Source organism: Suillus subaureus (assembly GCF_016647635.1).
Source record: "Suillus subaureus strain MN1 chromosome Unknown BJ212scaffold_17, whole genome shotgun sequence".
Taxonomy (NCBI): Eukaryota; Fungi; Basidiomycota; class Agaricomycetes; order Boletales; family Suillaceae; genus Suillus; species Suillus subaureus.
The window spans coordinates 305,717-322,027 of record NW_024538573.1 but is presented as its reverse complement, the minus strand read 5'-3'; the positions used below and the strand labels follow the sequence as shown (position 1 = coordinate 322,027).

Below are 16,311 nucleotides of genomic sequence, written 5' to 3'. Positions count from 1 at the left end.
GTGTCCGAATGAGTCATGTGATTAGAATTACCATATCTTGCCCATATGTGGTCTAGTTCCCATGATATATATCTCAGATTATAGCTATGATGTCAAGCCTTTAGACTTGTCCCTATGCCTTTATATTGTACTCAGGTGCTGCCTTGCTATTATCCAATTACTTAAAATGCATAAACATTCAGACACTTTTTTGAGCCACTGTAAGTAGCATTAGTTGCTAACAGCCTGGCTCCTATCTCTCTTTCACAGCAGACCTTGAACCTTTCCTGATTTGGCCACCACTGCATCAGCTAAACCTTCACATAGGAGATGTTCTGCACCTTGTCACAGAAGAGCATCCTCATCCTAATCCTCACTGTATCCTAAACCTTCCCATGCAGTATTGCTAAACCTTTTCATGCTTTACTTCTAAATGCCCTCCTAAACCTTTTAGTTATAATACTTGTAGTCTACTAGGGCCACTGCATCTGTATTACTCAGGCAAGTTTGAGCAGTTTAAGCAATTTTGCATGCAGTAGTCATGCTTCTGATACTGATGAGAAATGTTGAACTGGAATATTAAGACTTTGATTTAGGGAAAGGTTTAGCACTTAGGGAGCAATACTACACTGGAAAAATTTACTAGAAAAGGTTTAGGAACTGACACTACATGGCAAGGTTTGGGTAGCTAACTTTGGCTCTATACTACAGCAAGGATATTCTTCTGCAACAAGGTGCAGAATGTCTCCCATGCAAAGGTTTAGCTGTGATGGTGGCCAAATCAGGAAAGGTTTAGGTCCTCTTAAGTAATTTACGAGAGGACCGCCTCGACATTGAGAACAACATTTTAGAATTGAACATCCCTTTGGATGCACTACCTGAGGATATTTTGATCCCTGAATATCCCTCTGAACCCATCTGCACCAGCAGCCATTTGTTCACAAACACCACATATATATTATATTAAATTTAATGCGTTTGTAATTATTGACAATATCTCTTGCCCTTAGGGTGAAGGGCCAGGTATATTATGACAAGGTATAGCGCCACAGCTCAGCCATTTTAATTCTAAGATACCCTTCGTATTATACCAGCATGCCGCTTTAAGAGAAACAGAGTTAGCCTCTAGACATCACGACCAATGCTGCACAAGTACTCACGCGATACCGGCAGTTTGGAGGGTTCTGCAGAAAAATTCGTCACTAAACTAAAAACAGCACAAACTAAGAACGCACGATATAAATCCGCAAATCATAGCGGATGTCGCAAGTTTTGCAATGACTTTGCCCTGCGATGGTGCCAAAGCGCCGAGCACACCGATCTGTATACCTAACGACCCGAGATTTGCAAATCCACAGAGGGAATACGACGCAATCGTAAAGGCACGCTGTGACAGGGGGTTCGAACTCTTTTGGATGCTTGATAGTTCTGCAAGAATTAAGCATCAGCTACATGTCCGTAAATTGGGGTCACGAGAGTACCTAAGTACGCAGCAAATTCGTTCTCAATTAATTTCGTCGCTAACAGCTGTGAGACTCGGAGGATCTCAGCGCTGGGGACACCTAGCGAGATATCAGCTAGGATGGCTCAAAATGGCAAGGATGTGTGCGGACCCAAGAAAAAGGCGATAGGATACCCGATGTATCCCAAGACTAGCTGTAAAGTAAGTTGATGGATGCCAAATCCACGACCGACCCATGTCAGGACAGCATTGATGGTAGCGACAAGCGACAAAATCGTTAATACGTTAGTGCTATGGGACAGCTGAGTGACTCGTCGATGGCCGATTCATGGGGCTCACAGGATTTGTCCCGCGACACTCAGGCCAAACAGACCTCCCAAAGAAAATGCGTGAAGAGCGTTCACTGGCTGGTTCTTTCCCGCATCCCCACGGTCCACTACTATGCGACCACGAGTAACAGGTTCCTCGACTTCCGGAATCCGCATCTTGCTGATGGCAATAGAAGCAGGTATGCTCATGACGGATGAAGTGATAAGATTCTGGGGTGGAACACCCAGGGCAATGTAGGCGGTCAAAACAGATCCAGAAATAGTGGAGAAACCTTGAATTCATAAATATTAACGTTCCGATGGCGGAGTATTGCAAACAAACCAGAAGTCATGACAAGATGAAGTTCCGATGGGGTCATGATATCAACGTAGGGCTTGACCAAGCAGGCAGACTCTCCTTGGCCTACCCAAGGGGAAGCAGCCGCGACGACCGCCTCAGCGCCAGACACGTTCATGAGCTTGAAGAAAAACCATGCACTACGAAACAATGAATCTCACTCATCGATGAATGGTGTGTTCCATGTACTCACAATCCTTTGACCATCCATTGCATGACGCCGAGCTTTGGTATACGTTAGCGGTGAGGGCTCAAAGTAATCCTGGTCACTGACATAGTACAGCATTTGAATCGTGGCGATGAAAAAGATAACGGCGGAGAGCTGTAATCTTATCAAGTCAAGCGTTCGAGATTGGCGACACCACGCTCATACCACATTCACAAAAAACCATTCCTTCGCAATGGTTTCTGCATCGAAGAAGAACTCAGCCCCGACATCGGCTTCCGACAAGAAGTCATTTGCGAGATCCGCGATATATTTGAAGAAGGAAAAACCGGCGCCAGTCTTGAGCACAAAAAGAGCAATGGTTTGTTGAAGGAAAAGGCCGACTATTACAGTAGGCCTTACATTCTAAATCAGCAGATGCAGTAGGCTGAGAGGGAGGCACCAACCAACAAATGGCCGATCTGTTCGTGGAACACAAGTAGAAACCGCACTGGAAAACAAACAACCCCAGTACCGAAATTGCTCGGTGTCCATAATCACTGTTCTACAGCGACGTCAGCTTATCAAAAATTCATTCAAGACAACAGAACTCACGCCAGTCAGTGGGAATCCGAAAGCAGACCCAAACACGATGGCAAGAAGGCAGAGCCATCCAATTGTCAATCTCGCTATCCGAGGAAGCTTGTACCAAGGCACCTGGACGCATGGCACCCATACAGCGGTAATAGGCTCCGTCACCACCGAATTGGGTATGAAGCGGAACGCGATAATACTTAACAGTATGGATAATCAGCAGGGGCATAACATTGCGTAGAGATCACTACTTACAGTAAGAAAAACCACGCAAAAAATGACTGTACGACCCTTGGAGAAGAATTAAGGTTTGTTAATTACAAGACTCGGAGAGTACGTCATACCATTGCCCGCGTGTCGCTGTTAAAATGGTGGAGGATATCCACCACCCAAGGATGAGTGCAGCGAGGGCAATCAGGACGACAACACGGAGTCTCTTGTCGAACGTGCTCCTCGCTTGCGTTCCTTCACCCTTTTCTCCTGCACCCTCCAAATCGCCCCCAGCATCTACAACGGGTGCGGTTTCCTGTTTTCCATCAGAGTTCGTGGAGACTGACGTCTTTCTCTGTATGAACTGGTTCTCTGCATCAAAACCGCCTGCTGGAGTTGCCATGTTGGGGGGCTAGAAGCAACGCAGAAAGAGATAAGCGTCAACTATACAACTTATATTTAATATCGACTGGCGCCCGAGTAACCTCCGTGCATGCGGTCGCATCTTTATCAGAGGTCATACGCGGCGTCATGCGGTTGATCCAAATAGTTCCTTGAGCATGCGTGTTTTTTTGAAATTCGCGGCGAAACGAGATATGTACTGCAAAAGACAAGTGTGGAGCCGCATCAGAAAACCGGATCCGTCCATCCGATAGCCTAATCCCATCCGGCCCGGATTAGTAGCCGAGGTCTGCGTTTGAGATGCGTGAGACTCTAAGTCGTTCAGCAATCCGAGCTGGGCATTCCTCCTCCTACATTTTCCTCCATCCATCTCCCTCCTCCATTCCCGCAATGTCAGAGCAATTGAAGCCAAGCACAGTGCCTGTGACTGTGACATATGAGATCTAGAAATGAGTGGTGGTAGCTTGTGATAGTTGGGCATCATATATCAATGATAAGTACTTATCTGCTCGAAGAAATGAATGAGGCGGATCTAGTCTATTTATATTCGTGTTCAGGGGTATCCCCGCGGGTTGAACGGTTGAACCTGGTTCAGAACGTTCAAGTCGGAGAGCTTCAAGCTACCTGTGAAAGATTGTAACGGTTGTTCGAGTAGTCAGAAATACTACATGTGAGTATAGATACCGTGACAACATCTAGACGACATCGCCTATTTTTTACACTTCAATTATACATAGAATATTGCCGCCAAGCGCGACAGAATTCACGAGACATGAGGTATATAAGAAACAAGCTGTGGGCGCGCGTTTGTGAGATAGCGAAGATAGCGCAAAAGAAGATGAGCCAGATCATGATCTGTCATGGCCATAAAGTGGACGGTTCAAAAGGTCAAGCGCACTCCCATGTGAAGTACAATTACAGTAACCATTATTCCAATCTTCCAGTGAATTAAATTCACACCTTGAGTGCCTTGATAGACTTCCCGCTTGCAATCGCTAGCCACTCTCCAGGCGCTGTCGAGTGTCCCGTATTCATCGTCATCCCTGGTATCTGAGGAGACCATGCGAGGTTGGTCACTTCGCTGCTAGCAGAATAGGCCATTATCGGATCGTTGACCACACGTTTCTTCACGTCTGGCCGTGGTGAATTTAAGCGAGAATTTGCAGTGCGAGGAGAGGTTGCCGTTTGTGTGTAGGTAGCAAGGTCCCAAAGTAGAACTTGGCAATCATCCCCTGCACATAAGGTTCAGGTCGAACACAGACGCGAGTTAATTCATTGCAGTGCTTACCTGCGGTAGCCAGTGTTGGTCTATCTGTTGTGCTCCATCCCATCGCGTTCACCTGCGCGCGATGCCCTCTCAGTTCTATCACCGGCTGACCAGGACTCCGCATATCCAAAATCTGCACATCCTGTCCATCCATATGAAATGTGGACATGTAATTTGAGTCAGCAGGGTTGAATGCAATGCGTAAGAGAGGCGATGTAGGTAGACGCGATGATGCTGAGGCTGCGGTCGGACCGCTTTTGGGTGCCGGTGTTTCATACAGAATAGTAGAATGTTCGAGACTCCGTAGGTCAAACGCACGAAGACTACCATCTGCCCCAACTGATACGAATATATCTGTCGATCCCGGAAGCCATGCAACATCGTAAACTTCTCGATCGTGAGCAATGAGTTGTGTTATGGCAGTGGACGTATCGATGTTCCAGACGGTACACGTCGTGTCTATTGATGATGTGACAACTAAGCTGGGGGCTTTCTCATTCCAAGAGAAGCTGGTTAATGGTGGTCCGGTAGACTGGCTTTGCACTTTGGATTGCTGGCACACAGGGGGTCATCAATGTTTTCAATCAAGGCGTGAGTTTTCAATCACGTACCCCAGACAATGCCGTCTTAAGTGTCAACCGATGCCCTCCACCCGTGGGCTGCCTCCCAACATAAGCCGACGACGCTGGTGGCGCATCTCCAAAATACTCCCATACCCTCAATGCATCTCCAGTCGTCGCAAGTAACTCTGCAGCTGGCGCTTTACCAGTCCACGAGAAGCCGCTCGCACTCGCAGGTTGCCATTGCAGATTGGTGGCTGGGTATCCATGGTTCGCCTCCACCAGTGTCACAAAGTCGGGGTAATCGGTATAATCATCTTCGACAAGGACGCGCTCATCTTGAAGTCCTACGATAGCAATCCGATTCCGATAGTCTTCAGAGAAGGATGCAATTCCGAGACGGAAAGCCGATCGTGGACGAGATTGATGTCCAGGTGCAGTTGACTTGCACCAATCGAGCGCGTGTACAGGCCCTGATCAAGGTTATCAACTACGCTCGAGAAGTGGTGACGATGTATCGGACTTACATGGTGCTTCGTATTGAAGCAAAGTTGTTTGGGTCATGGCGTATGCTGACAGTAGCAGTGCTTGATGTGGTGTGGACGTTATGGGGCAATTAATTGCATAACTTCGATCAAACTTTCAATATACTTAGCAAGTGAAAATCCAGAAGGATTATGTTGAAAATTGAATACTTATTGAGTACTGAGTTGCTTTAGAAATATTACTTATCAGGCCAATTCACACGTAATTGATGTCAAAGCAACAGAGCATGATAATTTATACGACGGGGCAAGATATATACAGCGAGAGCATATTTAGCAAACGTAGCAGTGCAGCATTATGATATTTGGCTGATGTTTTGATGTCGAGTGGTTGTCAGAGGTTCGGAGATTGACCGGGTGCTGATCACGAGAAGGGCGGTGAAGTCGAAGGAGGCGGATAGGTGATGGTAACTGTTAGCGGCGCAGGGGAGGCGGATATAGGATCGATATGTCGGAAACAGACTTGACCAGTTGAGCCAGAGGAAAAGCAAATCACGAAAGGATAATCAGCAAAATAAATAAAATAAAAAAAGGGTGCCAAGCATGTCGATGACTTCAATCCGAATCCACCATGGAAATCGCGCCGCATTGTTCACAAAAGCTCCACATCGTCCTTGAGCCGTCGGGACCAGCAGAGCAGGCGACACGAAGCTTGGGTATTTGTGAGCAATGCGAACTATAAAGCATGGTATTGTGGAGGCGAGAGGGAGTGACAAGTTAGAACCATAATCGAGGATGAGCTCTCCTTGTACTTACCCATGGTGAGTGAATGAACTTGCAGGCTGTAACAGCCCAACCGCCTTTTCAGGATCATCCGGCTGGTAGTCGACGACCTGGGCGAGACGAGGGTACAAAGCTGTATGAAAACACACGAATGCTTAGTGAGTGGACAACACCTAGGTCTCAGGTGTACATACGAGAGTTATAGTCGATGGCATCCGAATATACAGACGAACCGCTTGACGAGCTGGCAGTAGAATGAAGGCGAGTATGATTATTTTCAGGGAAAAACGAGACGGCGTCAGATGAAGGAGATTCAGACATAGCAACGTCGGTGTCAGGCTCATAGTTGGGGAAGGGAACCATTTTCATTTGCTTGGCAACCTGATGCACATGAGCGAGTATTAGAGTGGGGAAGTAAAATAAATTCGATAAAATAAAATGACCTGGGGGCAGTCGTCAGTGGCGTCAAAGTCGAATTTGCGCTTCATGGCCATGATATGAAAGAGTACTAGTGGGTGTATGGGCAGATGAAGATATGTGATAGAGTTCTTGGGAAAGGAGCAAAGTTGATATAAGCTCGAACTTATACACGATCAGATTTGTTAATGTTTGGTGCATATTCGCGGAGCGAACACCTCACAGGAAATGTCGGAGTAGAAGTATCGGTGGTCGGCTCGATCGGCTGGCATCATGCCGATATGATCCGATTGGTTGATTCCTAGTGAATATCTCATTTCTCTGCCTCCATTTGGAGATTTCTTTTCTATCGACTCTGCACGTGACACCGTGTCACGCAGCCACGTAACAGCACGTAACGTTCACGCGTCCAGTCACTTACATAAGTACTTACTTTGTTGCAGGACGTGTCACGACAGCCTCACTTTTGCAACTCGAAACTGTTATTCGAGATCCAAGGCATCAACAATCTATACCACAGAAACCATGGATCCAGCAGACATTCCACTGCCAGCTTTTCTAGACCCCCTTCTTGGTTTCCTCGCCGAGCAGCTTCCCCCACCTCTGTATTCATTTCTGCTTTCATTTCTCTCGCACTCACTCGCATTATTTACGGCGCTTCTTTCGTTGATCTCATCCCTAATTGCCTCTAAACCATGGCAGTGGGATGCACAGACCATCATTCCCCCTCTCATCAGCTTCCTCGCCGCATATCTCGCACTAGTCAGCCTATATAGGACCACCAGTTGGATGGTTAGAACCACTATCTGGTTCATCAAGTGGGGAACCATCTTAGGAACGCTGACTGCAGGGCTGGGGTGGTACATGGGACAGAGCGCGGGCGGGAACACAAGCATCATCTCCAGCTTAGGCGGATTCATTTGGGATGTGCTGAATGAGCCAGCCCAGTCCACTTCTAGTACTCAGCGTTCATCGCGGTCACCCAAGACGCGTACGCAACACAAGTCAAATGACCGCCCCAGATCGTGGGAGTCCTTTGAAAAGCACAAGCAATGGCAATATCAGGAACGCGACGGGAACCAGGAGGGGAATGACGCTCAAAAGATCATGTCAAACATCGCCAAGGCTGCTAATCGCTTACTAGCGGAAGGTGGATGGTGGGACGTAGCTCGGGGGATTTTTGACGGGCCGAACTCCGAAGATAAAGCAACCAGCGGTGACAACAGCAAGACGAAAAGTCAGAGTCGATGATACCTTGTTCGAGCGTAGTCACACTTATATATCAGTGTATATGATTCCAATAAGAACGATTCGCGGAGGTTTGATCAAGTGACACCACAAGGGAAGCATGAATAGATATATAAAAAAACTCTCGAGAGAAACTAATCAAGCTTTGGCTGCCTCTCCGTTGTACCGGTAACTTGCTCAACCGTAAGCACAAAATTTAAACTGTTGCCTGACTTGAAACTCACTTTGCGATCCGGGCCAACTGTCCTAAACCGGTAGAGCCAACAAAGAAGTTCACCTGCGCAACGCCGCATAAGTGATCGTCACCAAGAAAACTCAGCGACCCTTACCGCTGCCAAACTATAGTTTATCGGGGTAATGACCAATGAGTATCTCACCCAGATGAAACCTGTGCATGCGAGCGCTATCCGGGAATAATTTAAACGGAGTCACAGTGAGCCAGTGACGCATCTACGCACCAACGTTTTGTGATATGCTGAGTTTATCTGCTGGCCGACTCAAGTCCTTTACACCAGCAGCAACAAGACACCACTTCATCAATGGTGCCCAGAAGAAGACCGTCTTCGGGCCTGTCGTGACCAGTGACGATGTGGATCAGCGCCTATTTGTGCATCAACGGACATCCCACGCACCGGCTGGATGATTCATAAACGCGGAGAGTTTCGACCCTGCGGCTGCAGACGCTGCGCCAGACATTGCTGATGACTTGAAGAGGACGAGCAAGGAAAGTAATGTCGACGGGAGTAAGAAATCGGGAAATTGAGCTTTCACAGGCGGGCGTGAACTTTCACCTTGCCGTTATTCGGGGCAAATTCGGAGTGCTCTGGATGTATAGATGGGGATATCCGAGAAAATCACGCGATGGGCTAAGGTGACATATTACATAATAATTTGTGCGCCTCAATTCGAATTGATTTTGCTCTGCCTCGTGCGATGTTGCTCAAGATATATGGGTCAGTTATATGCGGCTCACTTCATGCACACTACGTTGTCTTCATCCCAAATTGACATGCTCATTGCGACAAACAGTCCAGTGCTTCAAGTTTTCAGCCGACTGTGTGAGTACATGTCAGTCGAAAGTGAGCCGTGGAAAAATCAGCCCAGCTTTGCACATCTTTTCGATGATGAGAATATTTTTTGTTCGAGAGCCCTCCTTCCGCTAACGTTGGGTGGCGGGATGTCTACAACTAGTGGGACAAATCGTAACACGGTGTCTGTTTTATATAGAACACATTCAACCCACTGACCATCAACAGTGGTGCGCCGAACAAGCGTGCCACGACAGGGTACGGACTGGTGTCAGTGTGGTGCCTCGTGTCAGGATACGCCTCAGTTCACGCTCAAAGACCCTCCCACCCACTCAGCAACAAGATCTTTCCAGCAATCACCAATCTGCATATGTTCTCCCTGACATGCCACAAATTCAACTCCACCGCATTCGTCAAGCTGTCGAAGGCCTATCCAGTCTTCTTTGTAAAGGGTTTGCAGACGCATCGGGATGATATCTTTGGCGTTCGGTGGGCTGAGCATCGGCGTCTGACTGGATCCAGATGGTTGGTCCATAGTGATGTCTTCAAGAGGTTGCTCGGAGCCGAACCAAGCGCTCTCTTTAGGGACTACGGTTTTGTCTTGGAGGAAAAGGACAAGGACAAGCTTATTCAGCGAGGCAAGGTTATCTGCATACGATGAATTGCGAGAAGAAGGGAGCAAGACTTCATTGTTGATATCCGGTAGAAAGCTCCCTGATGACATGTATTGCGAGAGCCGTTGCGGGTCCCTGAAATACTGAGCCTGATGATGGCTGAATTAATGGTACCATGGTACATGAGGAGATTTTCTGACAAACCTGAACAAGATTCTCCTGTGCCCATTCGCTATACATACCCCTGGCTGCTGCTCGGCGCGCGACCTGGCAAAGTAGATCCCATGGGTTGCAGGCTGGCAAATCTGATACACCCATGTGCTGTGACCCAAAGGTGATCAGGTTGTGCACCGGCGGGCTGTTATTACGTTCCACGTAGCCACGAAGGAATTGACCTCCTTGTGAGAATCCTATGGCATCAAAACCGCGGCTGAGCTCAGGTATGTCAGCGAGCTGCTCGGCAACCTGTACGATTTGTTGGTTCACATTGCCATACTGACGGATATCAGTTATAAATCCATATAGTAGCAGTATGAATACTCACAAAGGTTGCACGCTGGTCTGCATTTGGGTCCTCGTCGATGAAGATGGAGTGGATGAATATGCCAGGGTGCATTTCCTTGACTTCACTCTGAAAGCGGTCCATACCAGGAGATGCGTAGGTGTCACCCAGTCCATGCCATATTACTAGGGGTCGTATATCGTTCACAGCCGCACTGGACACAATATTGACGAGACCTGCGAAGAGTACAATTGAGGAGAGCATGATGGCCGCAAGCACTTGCTTTTGAGCCGCAGCGGCATATGGACACCATTTTCAGGGACAAGTTTATGTAAGCAAGCCAACTTCGGACCGTTGATCCAACGTTTGTGGATGTCGATGGAATGCTCACTTTTTCTTCACTTCCTTCATCAACCTCGCCGCGATCAAGTGGCGTGAGCCAGGATTTGTTTAAAGAATAGCCATCGCACAATGGACAGTGATAGGATGTCATATAGTCAGTTCAAACTGGCGGCCTCAGACATCACGAACATTTGTTTGCAACAATTCACTGATAAACCTGTTGTTTTCCTTTTGGGCTTCACCATCAGCTTTAGAAACTTTGCTATGGAATGCACTCCTCCCATCGACTCTCGGAAAATTTGCCCTGTCTAACACTGCGAGTATTGGTTGATTGACTGATCAGTGCGCTCTACATCTAGGGAATTGCTACTCGATAACAGTGATAAATATTTTCAAGATGGATTTTGGTATTTAGAATAGTTACACCCTGATGACTGGGCTCCACTTCAGCATACCGCGGCGGACAGTGTAAAAGATTAAAGCTTCTGTCGTATTAATATTAATGGTATCGGTTGTTATTTTTGTCCAGGATGGAACTGTTGTGGACACTGGACACTCAAACATCAATTTTCCGTCCTGCTAGTGGTGCTATTACCGAGCTAGGCTGTGACATATGCACGAAATACAACCAAGTTGGAGTCTCCGGTAGTGAAATTTATTTTGGTGTCAGCTCCCACGAAGATGACGCTTCCAGCCTGTAAATCTAACTCGCCGCCACTCCAGCTTACCCGACCAGAACCTTCGGTGGCGATTGCGATTGAAGGACCTGAAATAGCGTCGTGAGTTTCAGTCTCGCCCTTTTGGGTCTTGACCTGGAGAACAGTGAAGTCTTGGATTGGAGGATCGTATTTGTGAGTGCGTGGTGCGATGTCAACCGGTTTGACCATATGCTTCTGCCAATCTGATGGCGTATAGGTCAAAACCGAAACAAGATTGGGAATGTCTTTGGGCTTAGGGGTAAGACCTGCGCGAATGACATTGTCCGAATTGGCCATGCACTCCATGATATCTTCCAAATCATTATTAAAATGAGCTGAATACCAACAGGGGAAGACATACCGCCTTCAACATAAGCATGGGGCTCTCCAGCTCCCAGGAAAATAGCCTGCCCAGGAGTCATTCGGACGTAGTTCAGCATAAATGCGCAGAATACTCCGACGTCCCCGGGATATTGCTCATTCAATGTCAGGACAAGGTCCTTGACATCCTCTTCTAAAGGTCTTTGACCTCCGCGTTGGTAACGCGCAACGAGTGTCCGAAGTTGTGTTGTGATATTGGAAACGTCAGAGGTCATGAGTGCTGTAAAGAGCTTCTTAAGGACTGCCTTCTGCTCCGACTCAGACAGATTGGTACAGTCCAAGAATTCTGTCACGATAGACGGATCGATGAGTGAATTGAATTCGGGAACGGCTTTGACGTATTCAGCGATCCTTGCGATCGGCATGAAACCGCACAGCGCCTTGAAATCCGTCAACGCCAAGGCCATCTCAGGCTTGTGGTTCGGATCTTCGCAGAACTTATGCGTGAGGACTCAAGGGTGACGTCAACAGGAACGCTCACCAGTGTAAATTGTTGGTTGCTCGGCATGGAGTTTTTCTGATGTCTTCTTGTCAGGATGTGTTTGTATACTCAGGGCCTTGCCAATGGCCAAGACCTTGAATAAGAAAGGGAGGTTTCCGTTTGTCGTGTCGAACCGCCGAGATACCTGGTCCCCAATCAAGCCTGGGTTCTCAGTCAAAATCTGGGTAAGGTTCTGCTTCCTATCAACCACTCCTGAAGGCGATTTCACATGCGTGCCCATCCAAAGCTGGTCATTGCACGCCCATCGGTCAGATCTGCTGCAGACCGCGCTTCTAGACCACCTACTTCTGCGTAAGGAACTGATTGATTCAAAGTAAATCCACGTATTCCGGCCCCAGAAGCAAATTCCGCAACCTTGGAGTCCTTTCCCACCTTTCCCCAATCGTAGTTCTGAATAGTGGGAATGATGCGGAAAACTGGCTCGATTGTACTCATCGTGAATACAGATTGATCGTTATCGATGGTGGTGGTATAATAGGTACCCTGACCAGGAGCCTGAGATGGTACGAGGTGAAATGTTAGGTACTTTGGCCCAGGAGCCCGTGGAGGTTACGTATATAAGTAGGTGAACGTGCGTTCATCTTTTCGCATCCATGAGACTTTAAAAAGGTTGTGCTTTTCCGTTCGTGCTCTGAAATTCGGTTCTGGAGAATGGAATGACCTGATAAGACGGCGTCATTTGAACCCTCGATTATAACTTTCTTCCGGGGACCGTGATCACGGTAATGATAGGAAGAAGCAGTTCAGTAGAGTTGAGATCCCTTCATTGGGTCCGGGGTGGAAACAAGTTGCTGGTAACAATGTGCCATAAACGATCCATGAGTTAAATCTTCACTCTCGTTAATATCCTTGAACGCTGCCAGGACCTCCGATGATCAATCCTCTTGCCTCACGAGTCACTGGAGACTTGAAATTTCTTGTGGTTCGGAAGGGCCCACCCGCTCGATGCCATTGCACGATCAGAGAAGGAGGTACTCCACGACAAATGCAAGTGTCTTCCATACTATCTAGTGTGCCTCGAGGCCAACCCATGCCACGATCATATCTCTTAGTCCTTGTCATCTTGCCTCGTGGAAATCAGATAATGGACAGCTGGTCAGGTCCGCCCGTCGATACTTGGAGTTTTCCACCAATGATCAAGCCTGATCCTGAAAGGATCACATGCGCCCATTCATGCACAAATCTGGGAGTCAGCCAAGACCTCCAAGCTTCACTGTCTCCAACAGGTATCATTTGGAGATGGCATCGTCATCTCCGGCGCAAAGTGAAACGTCTCCAGGGGGATATAAGCCCACTGACGGCGACACAAACAACCCTACTCCAATTGTCAACTTTGTATAGACTCTAGCACAACATGATTGATAACTGGCAACCTGGAACCCAGTACTATGACGGTTCAAGGGTCCTTTATGAAGGTCCGTTTCCATCCACCTTTTACTCGGAGTCATAGATCCATCCCCTGCAGGTGTCCAGTACAAGATCATTCAGCCTCACCGATCTCAGGTAACCCGCTGTCAGTGCTACTCATTACCAGACTGACCAACGAGCTTCGCCTGCAGAGTGACTGGACTCCGCCCGTGACACCTGCCCTATGGGGACGCATGGAAGATGGCGATTGCCACCGCAGCCCCCATCATGAGCAATCTGGTCAGTGGGGCGGAGACTGCAAGTCCGAACCGTACACTCCATCATACGACCAACCTCCTCCTCAGCAGCAGCAGCAGCAGCAGCAACAAGAACAACAACAACCTTACCATGCCCCTCAAGGCGGCATCCAATCGACTCATGGGCAGAGTCAGACGAGCTGGTTCAACATTGACGACAAAAGGAAGAAAGAGCTCGAGGTATGCTTTCTCCCTCGTATAGACTGCTCACATCATCACATGCGTCTTTTCTATTAGATCGGAGGGGGCATCCTGGCCGGTGTCGGTGCCCTTGCTGCTGGCGTTTTTGCCCACAATCAACACAGCAAGAAAGAGGAGGAGGTATACTTAGTGTTCATCATGGCTTGACACAGATCTGACATTCCGGTTTCCTTCAGAAAAAGGCGCAAGCCTGGTCGCGAGGCAACTGGCTCCGTGATGCAGAGCAACGTACCCAGGCTTTCCGAAGCGGAAATTACTCCTATCCAGTAGCATGGGTCCTCAATCAGGGCAAGAATATCCCATCGAATGCTATCGAAGGTGGATTTGAGCGCGGCGCGCCTTTGTATATCTGCCGTGCTTTCTGCGAGGCAAGTCTGACAGCCTTTGTTACTGGTCGGCCACTTATTGTGATTCTTATAGGGTGGTCTCAGTACGTCTCGAGTGATGCTATTCGTAATTTTGACTGAATGATGTCTACTCCAGTGATTGGAAAGGCATGCTCTGTGTTCAAAAAAGGAGCTGTGATCGGCTTCAAGAAGGAAGAGATCCACGTAAGCGCAAACCAAACTGGGCTGTTAGCATCTGCTGAACTCGTTGGAAAAGCTTGATACATATGAAATCCTTGTTGGAACTCTCAAGCCGTGCGATGGGTTAACGTTTCCGGCCAATTCAACTTGGCAGCTCTCAATGGACTTCGGCCTGTTGAAGGTGGCCGGGAGCCTGGAGGTGCTCCTCAGTACATTGCCCAAGCTCCTTACCATGGAGCCGTGCACCCAGGGAAGGCGTGCGAGTCGTTCGGCGATGGTTGCTTCATCCCTTACGACTCCACAGAGAAGAAGGTCAAGGTGAGTATAAATGCTAGCAGAGTTGACATGATCTAATTTGATATGGGACTGCAGGAGTACGCGGTGCTTTGCTACAACTGATAGAACGTGTTGAAAGAAGATATGAATTAGCAGCGTTGGGTTGGCTGTAAGACGCAACGATTAGTTCTGCCAATGTAATAAGTTTGCTTTTCGAGAACCGTTTTGAATGTTTCTCTTTGAGGTACTGGAGAATCGTAGATTCTCGCTTTTTCATCAGTGGCCTGCTGTTATATCGTTGTACAGCAAACAGTGTGACCAGCTGACGACTGTCAGGAGACTGGCTACACATTACTAGGTTATTGGACCTCTTCAATCAGCAGCTGGATTCGAACGAAATGACGACGATATAGAACAAGGGAAAGGATTCATAAGGAAAAGACAAGACGGGAAAAAGACCTAACTATCTTCTTCAGCGTCGAGCTCTCGCGAACATCTCGTTCGTTGGAGAAATCAGTGACCTCTGGAAGCGATGAATATGCGTGAAAGGTTGACGAAAGACGTCCCGAGGGGAGAAACCACTGCCTTGGTATGAATGGGCTGATCTAGTCACTATCGATTCAGCAGGGCTTTCCGGATAATAGGCTTCATGAATTGTACCAGGCGGCGTGTCTAAGTATCGTAGAGTGTGGCTCGTGCAGGACATGATACATGATGTTACATTGATGTATAATGGTGCCCCCTAAGCCAGCTCTCGAAGGTAGTCGTTCCCTTAGGTGCATGACAGTTCAAAGTAAGTAGGTGCATAACGAAAGTTCCTCCGGATTGCCTCTGGTAAACGCTCCGGCGAAATTAAGTTGGCGGCGTCAGCCGCTGACCGACCGACCAACTCCGCCACGGTGTATAATGAAGGTCGAGCGTTGAATCTTTTGGATAATACCCGGATGTAAGCATTCACAGCTTCCGCGGGCGAACTTGTTGTGAAGACCACGGAAAGTCAAGTTTGGGGTGCTCTCCAGGCTTTGGCACCGTGTGACGGGCCAAGTTGTATAACAGGGAAGACATTGTCCAGATCAAGATGAATATAGAAAACCTCTTGCAATGCGCATGTGTTGGTGATACCGCCAGGACGTACTTCAAGGGCTTGTAGAGGTAGCATTTTGCGAAGGTATATTCTCCGACGTAACGCATATCATGAAAGCCATTTGACAGATGCACGGGGGACAGAATCCCGAAACTGTCCGTTGGGACGTTATCTACAAAGGTGTTATTGATCAGAGCAACCAGATGACCTCGCGGGGGGACTCAATGTTATGGTTGCGTATGCACCCCGCAAGCGAGTACGACAGAGCCGAATC

The 16,311-nt window shown here is 48.0% G+C and overlaps 8 protein-coding genes across 8 annotated transcripts; 2 read left to right on the top strand and 6 right to left on the bottom strand.

Annotated features, from left to right (window-relative positions):
- Positions 1-1,135: 1,135 nt before the first annotated feature.
- Positions 1,136-3,459, bottom strand: BJ212DRAFT_1447058 (Na+ dependent nucleoside transporter C-terminus-domain-containing protein; the record flags this gene model as incomplete). Its single annotated transcript, XM_041338350.1, has 13 exons — positions 1,136-1,163; positions 1,215-1,407; positions 1,461-1,541; positions 1,593-1,732; positions 1,781-2,042; positions 2,093-2,247; positions 2,301-2,332; positions 2,382-2,429; positions 2,481-2,670; positions 2,720-2,817; positions 2,868-3,045; positions 3,102-3,137; positions 3,191-3,459. 13 exons carry the CDS (start codon positions 3,457-3,459, stop codon positions 1,136-1,138), a joined length of 1,710 nt encoding a protein of 569 aa, XP_041192825.1.
- Positions 3,460-4,412: 953 nt separating this feature from the next.
- On the bottom strand, positions 4,413-5,849 carry BJ212DRAFT_1272023 (WD40-repeat-containing domain protein; the record flags this gene model as incomplete). The annotated part of the gene is made up of 4 exons (XM_041330994.1): positions 4,413-4,690; positions 4,747-5,278; positions 5,337-5,758; positions 5,813-5,849. The coding sequence occupies 4 exons, from the start codon at positions 5,847-5,849 to the stop codon at positions 4,413-4,415; spliced, it is 1,269 nt and encodes a 422-aa protein (XP_041192824.1).
- Positions 5,850-6,037: 188 nt separating this feature from the next.
- Positions 6,038-7,186, bottom strand: BJ212DRAFT_1356054 (uncharacterized protein). The gene is made up of 4 exons (XM_041335690.1): positions 6,997-7,186; positions 6,748-6,934; positions 6,587-6,686; positions 6,038-6,506 (listed from the first exon to the last, which is right to left on the bottom strand). Exons 1-4 carry the CDS (start codon positions 7,045-7,047, stop codon positions 6,386-6,388), a joined length of 459 nt encoding a protein of 152 aa, XP_041192823.1. The 5' UTR covers positions 7,048-7,186; the 3' UTR covers positions 6,038-6,385.
- Positions 7,187-7,402: 216 nt separating this feature from the next.
- Positions 7,403-8,250, top strand: BJ212DRAFT_1356052 (uncharacterized protein). The gene has a single exon (XM_041335689.1). The coding sequence runs from the start codon at positions 7,496-7,498 to the stop codon at positions 8,219-8,221; it is 726 nt and encodes a 241-aa protein (XP_041192822.1). The 5' UTR covers positions 7,403-7,495; the 3' UTR covers positions 8,222-8,250.
- BJ212DRAFT_1356051 (UPF0041-domain-containing protein) lies at positions 8,251-9,041 on the bottom strand. The gene is made up of 5 exons (XM_041335688.1): positions 8,851-9,041; positions 8,677-8,787; positions 8,548-8,621; positions 8,443-8,495; positions 8,251-8,390 (listed from the first exon to the last, which is right to left on the bottom strand). Exons 1-5 carry the CDS (start codon positions 8,912-8,914, stop codon positions 8,357-8,359), a joined length of 336 nt encoding a protein of 111 aa, XP_041192821.1. The 5' UTR covers positions 8,915-9,041; the 3' UTR covers positions 8,251-8,356.
- Positions 9,042-9,547: 506 nt separating this feature from the next.
- On the bottom strand, positions 9,548-10,626 carry BJ212DRAFT_1272409 (palmitoyl-protein thioesterase; the record flags this gene model as incomplete). The annotated part of the gene is made up of 3 exons (XM_041331014.1): positions 9,548-10,009; positions 10,065-10,355; positions 10,405-10,626. 3 exons carry the CDS (start codon positions 10,624-10,626, stop codon positions 9,548-9,550), a joined length of 975 nt encoding a protein of 324 aa, XP_041192820.1.
- A 533-nt stretch (positions 10,627-11,159) lies between these two features.
- BJ212DRAFT_207556 (mannose-6-phosphate isomerase) lies at positions 11,160-12,922 on the bottom strand. Its single transcript, XM_041342638.1, has 4 exons — positions 12,571-12,922; positions 12,265-12,511; positions 11,764-12,210; positions 11,160-11,713 (listed from the first exon to the last, which is right to left on the bottom strand). Exons 1-4 carry the CDS (start codon positions 12,718-12,720, stop codon positions 11,304-11,306), a joined length of 1,254 nt encoding a protein of 417 aa, XP_041192819.1. The 5' UTR covers positions 12,721-12,922; the 3' UTR covers positions 11,160-11,303.
- A 717-nt stretch (positions 12,923-13,639) lies between these two features.
- On the top strand, positions 13,640-15,076 carry BJ212DRAFT_1447051 (carbohydrate-binding module family 12 protein; the record flags this gene model as incomplete). The annotated part of the gene is made up of 7 exons (XM_041338349.1): positions 13,640-13,700; positions 13,751-13,788; positions 13,845-14,129; positions 14,187-14,270; positions 14,327-14,543; positions 14,790-14,995; positions 15,050-15,076. The coding sequence occupies 7 exons, from the start codon at positions 13,640-13,642 to the stop codon at positions 15,074-15,076; spliced, it is 918 nt and encodes a 305-aa protein (XP_041192818.1).
- Between the last annotated feature and the right edge of the window lie 1,235 nt (positions 15,077-16,311).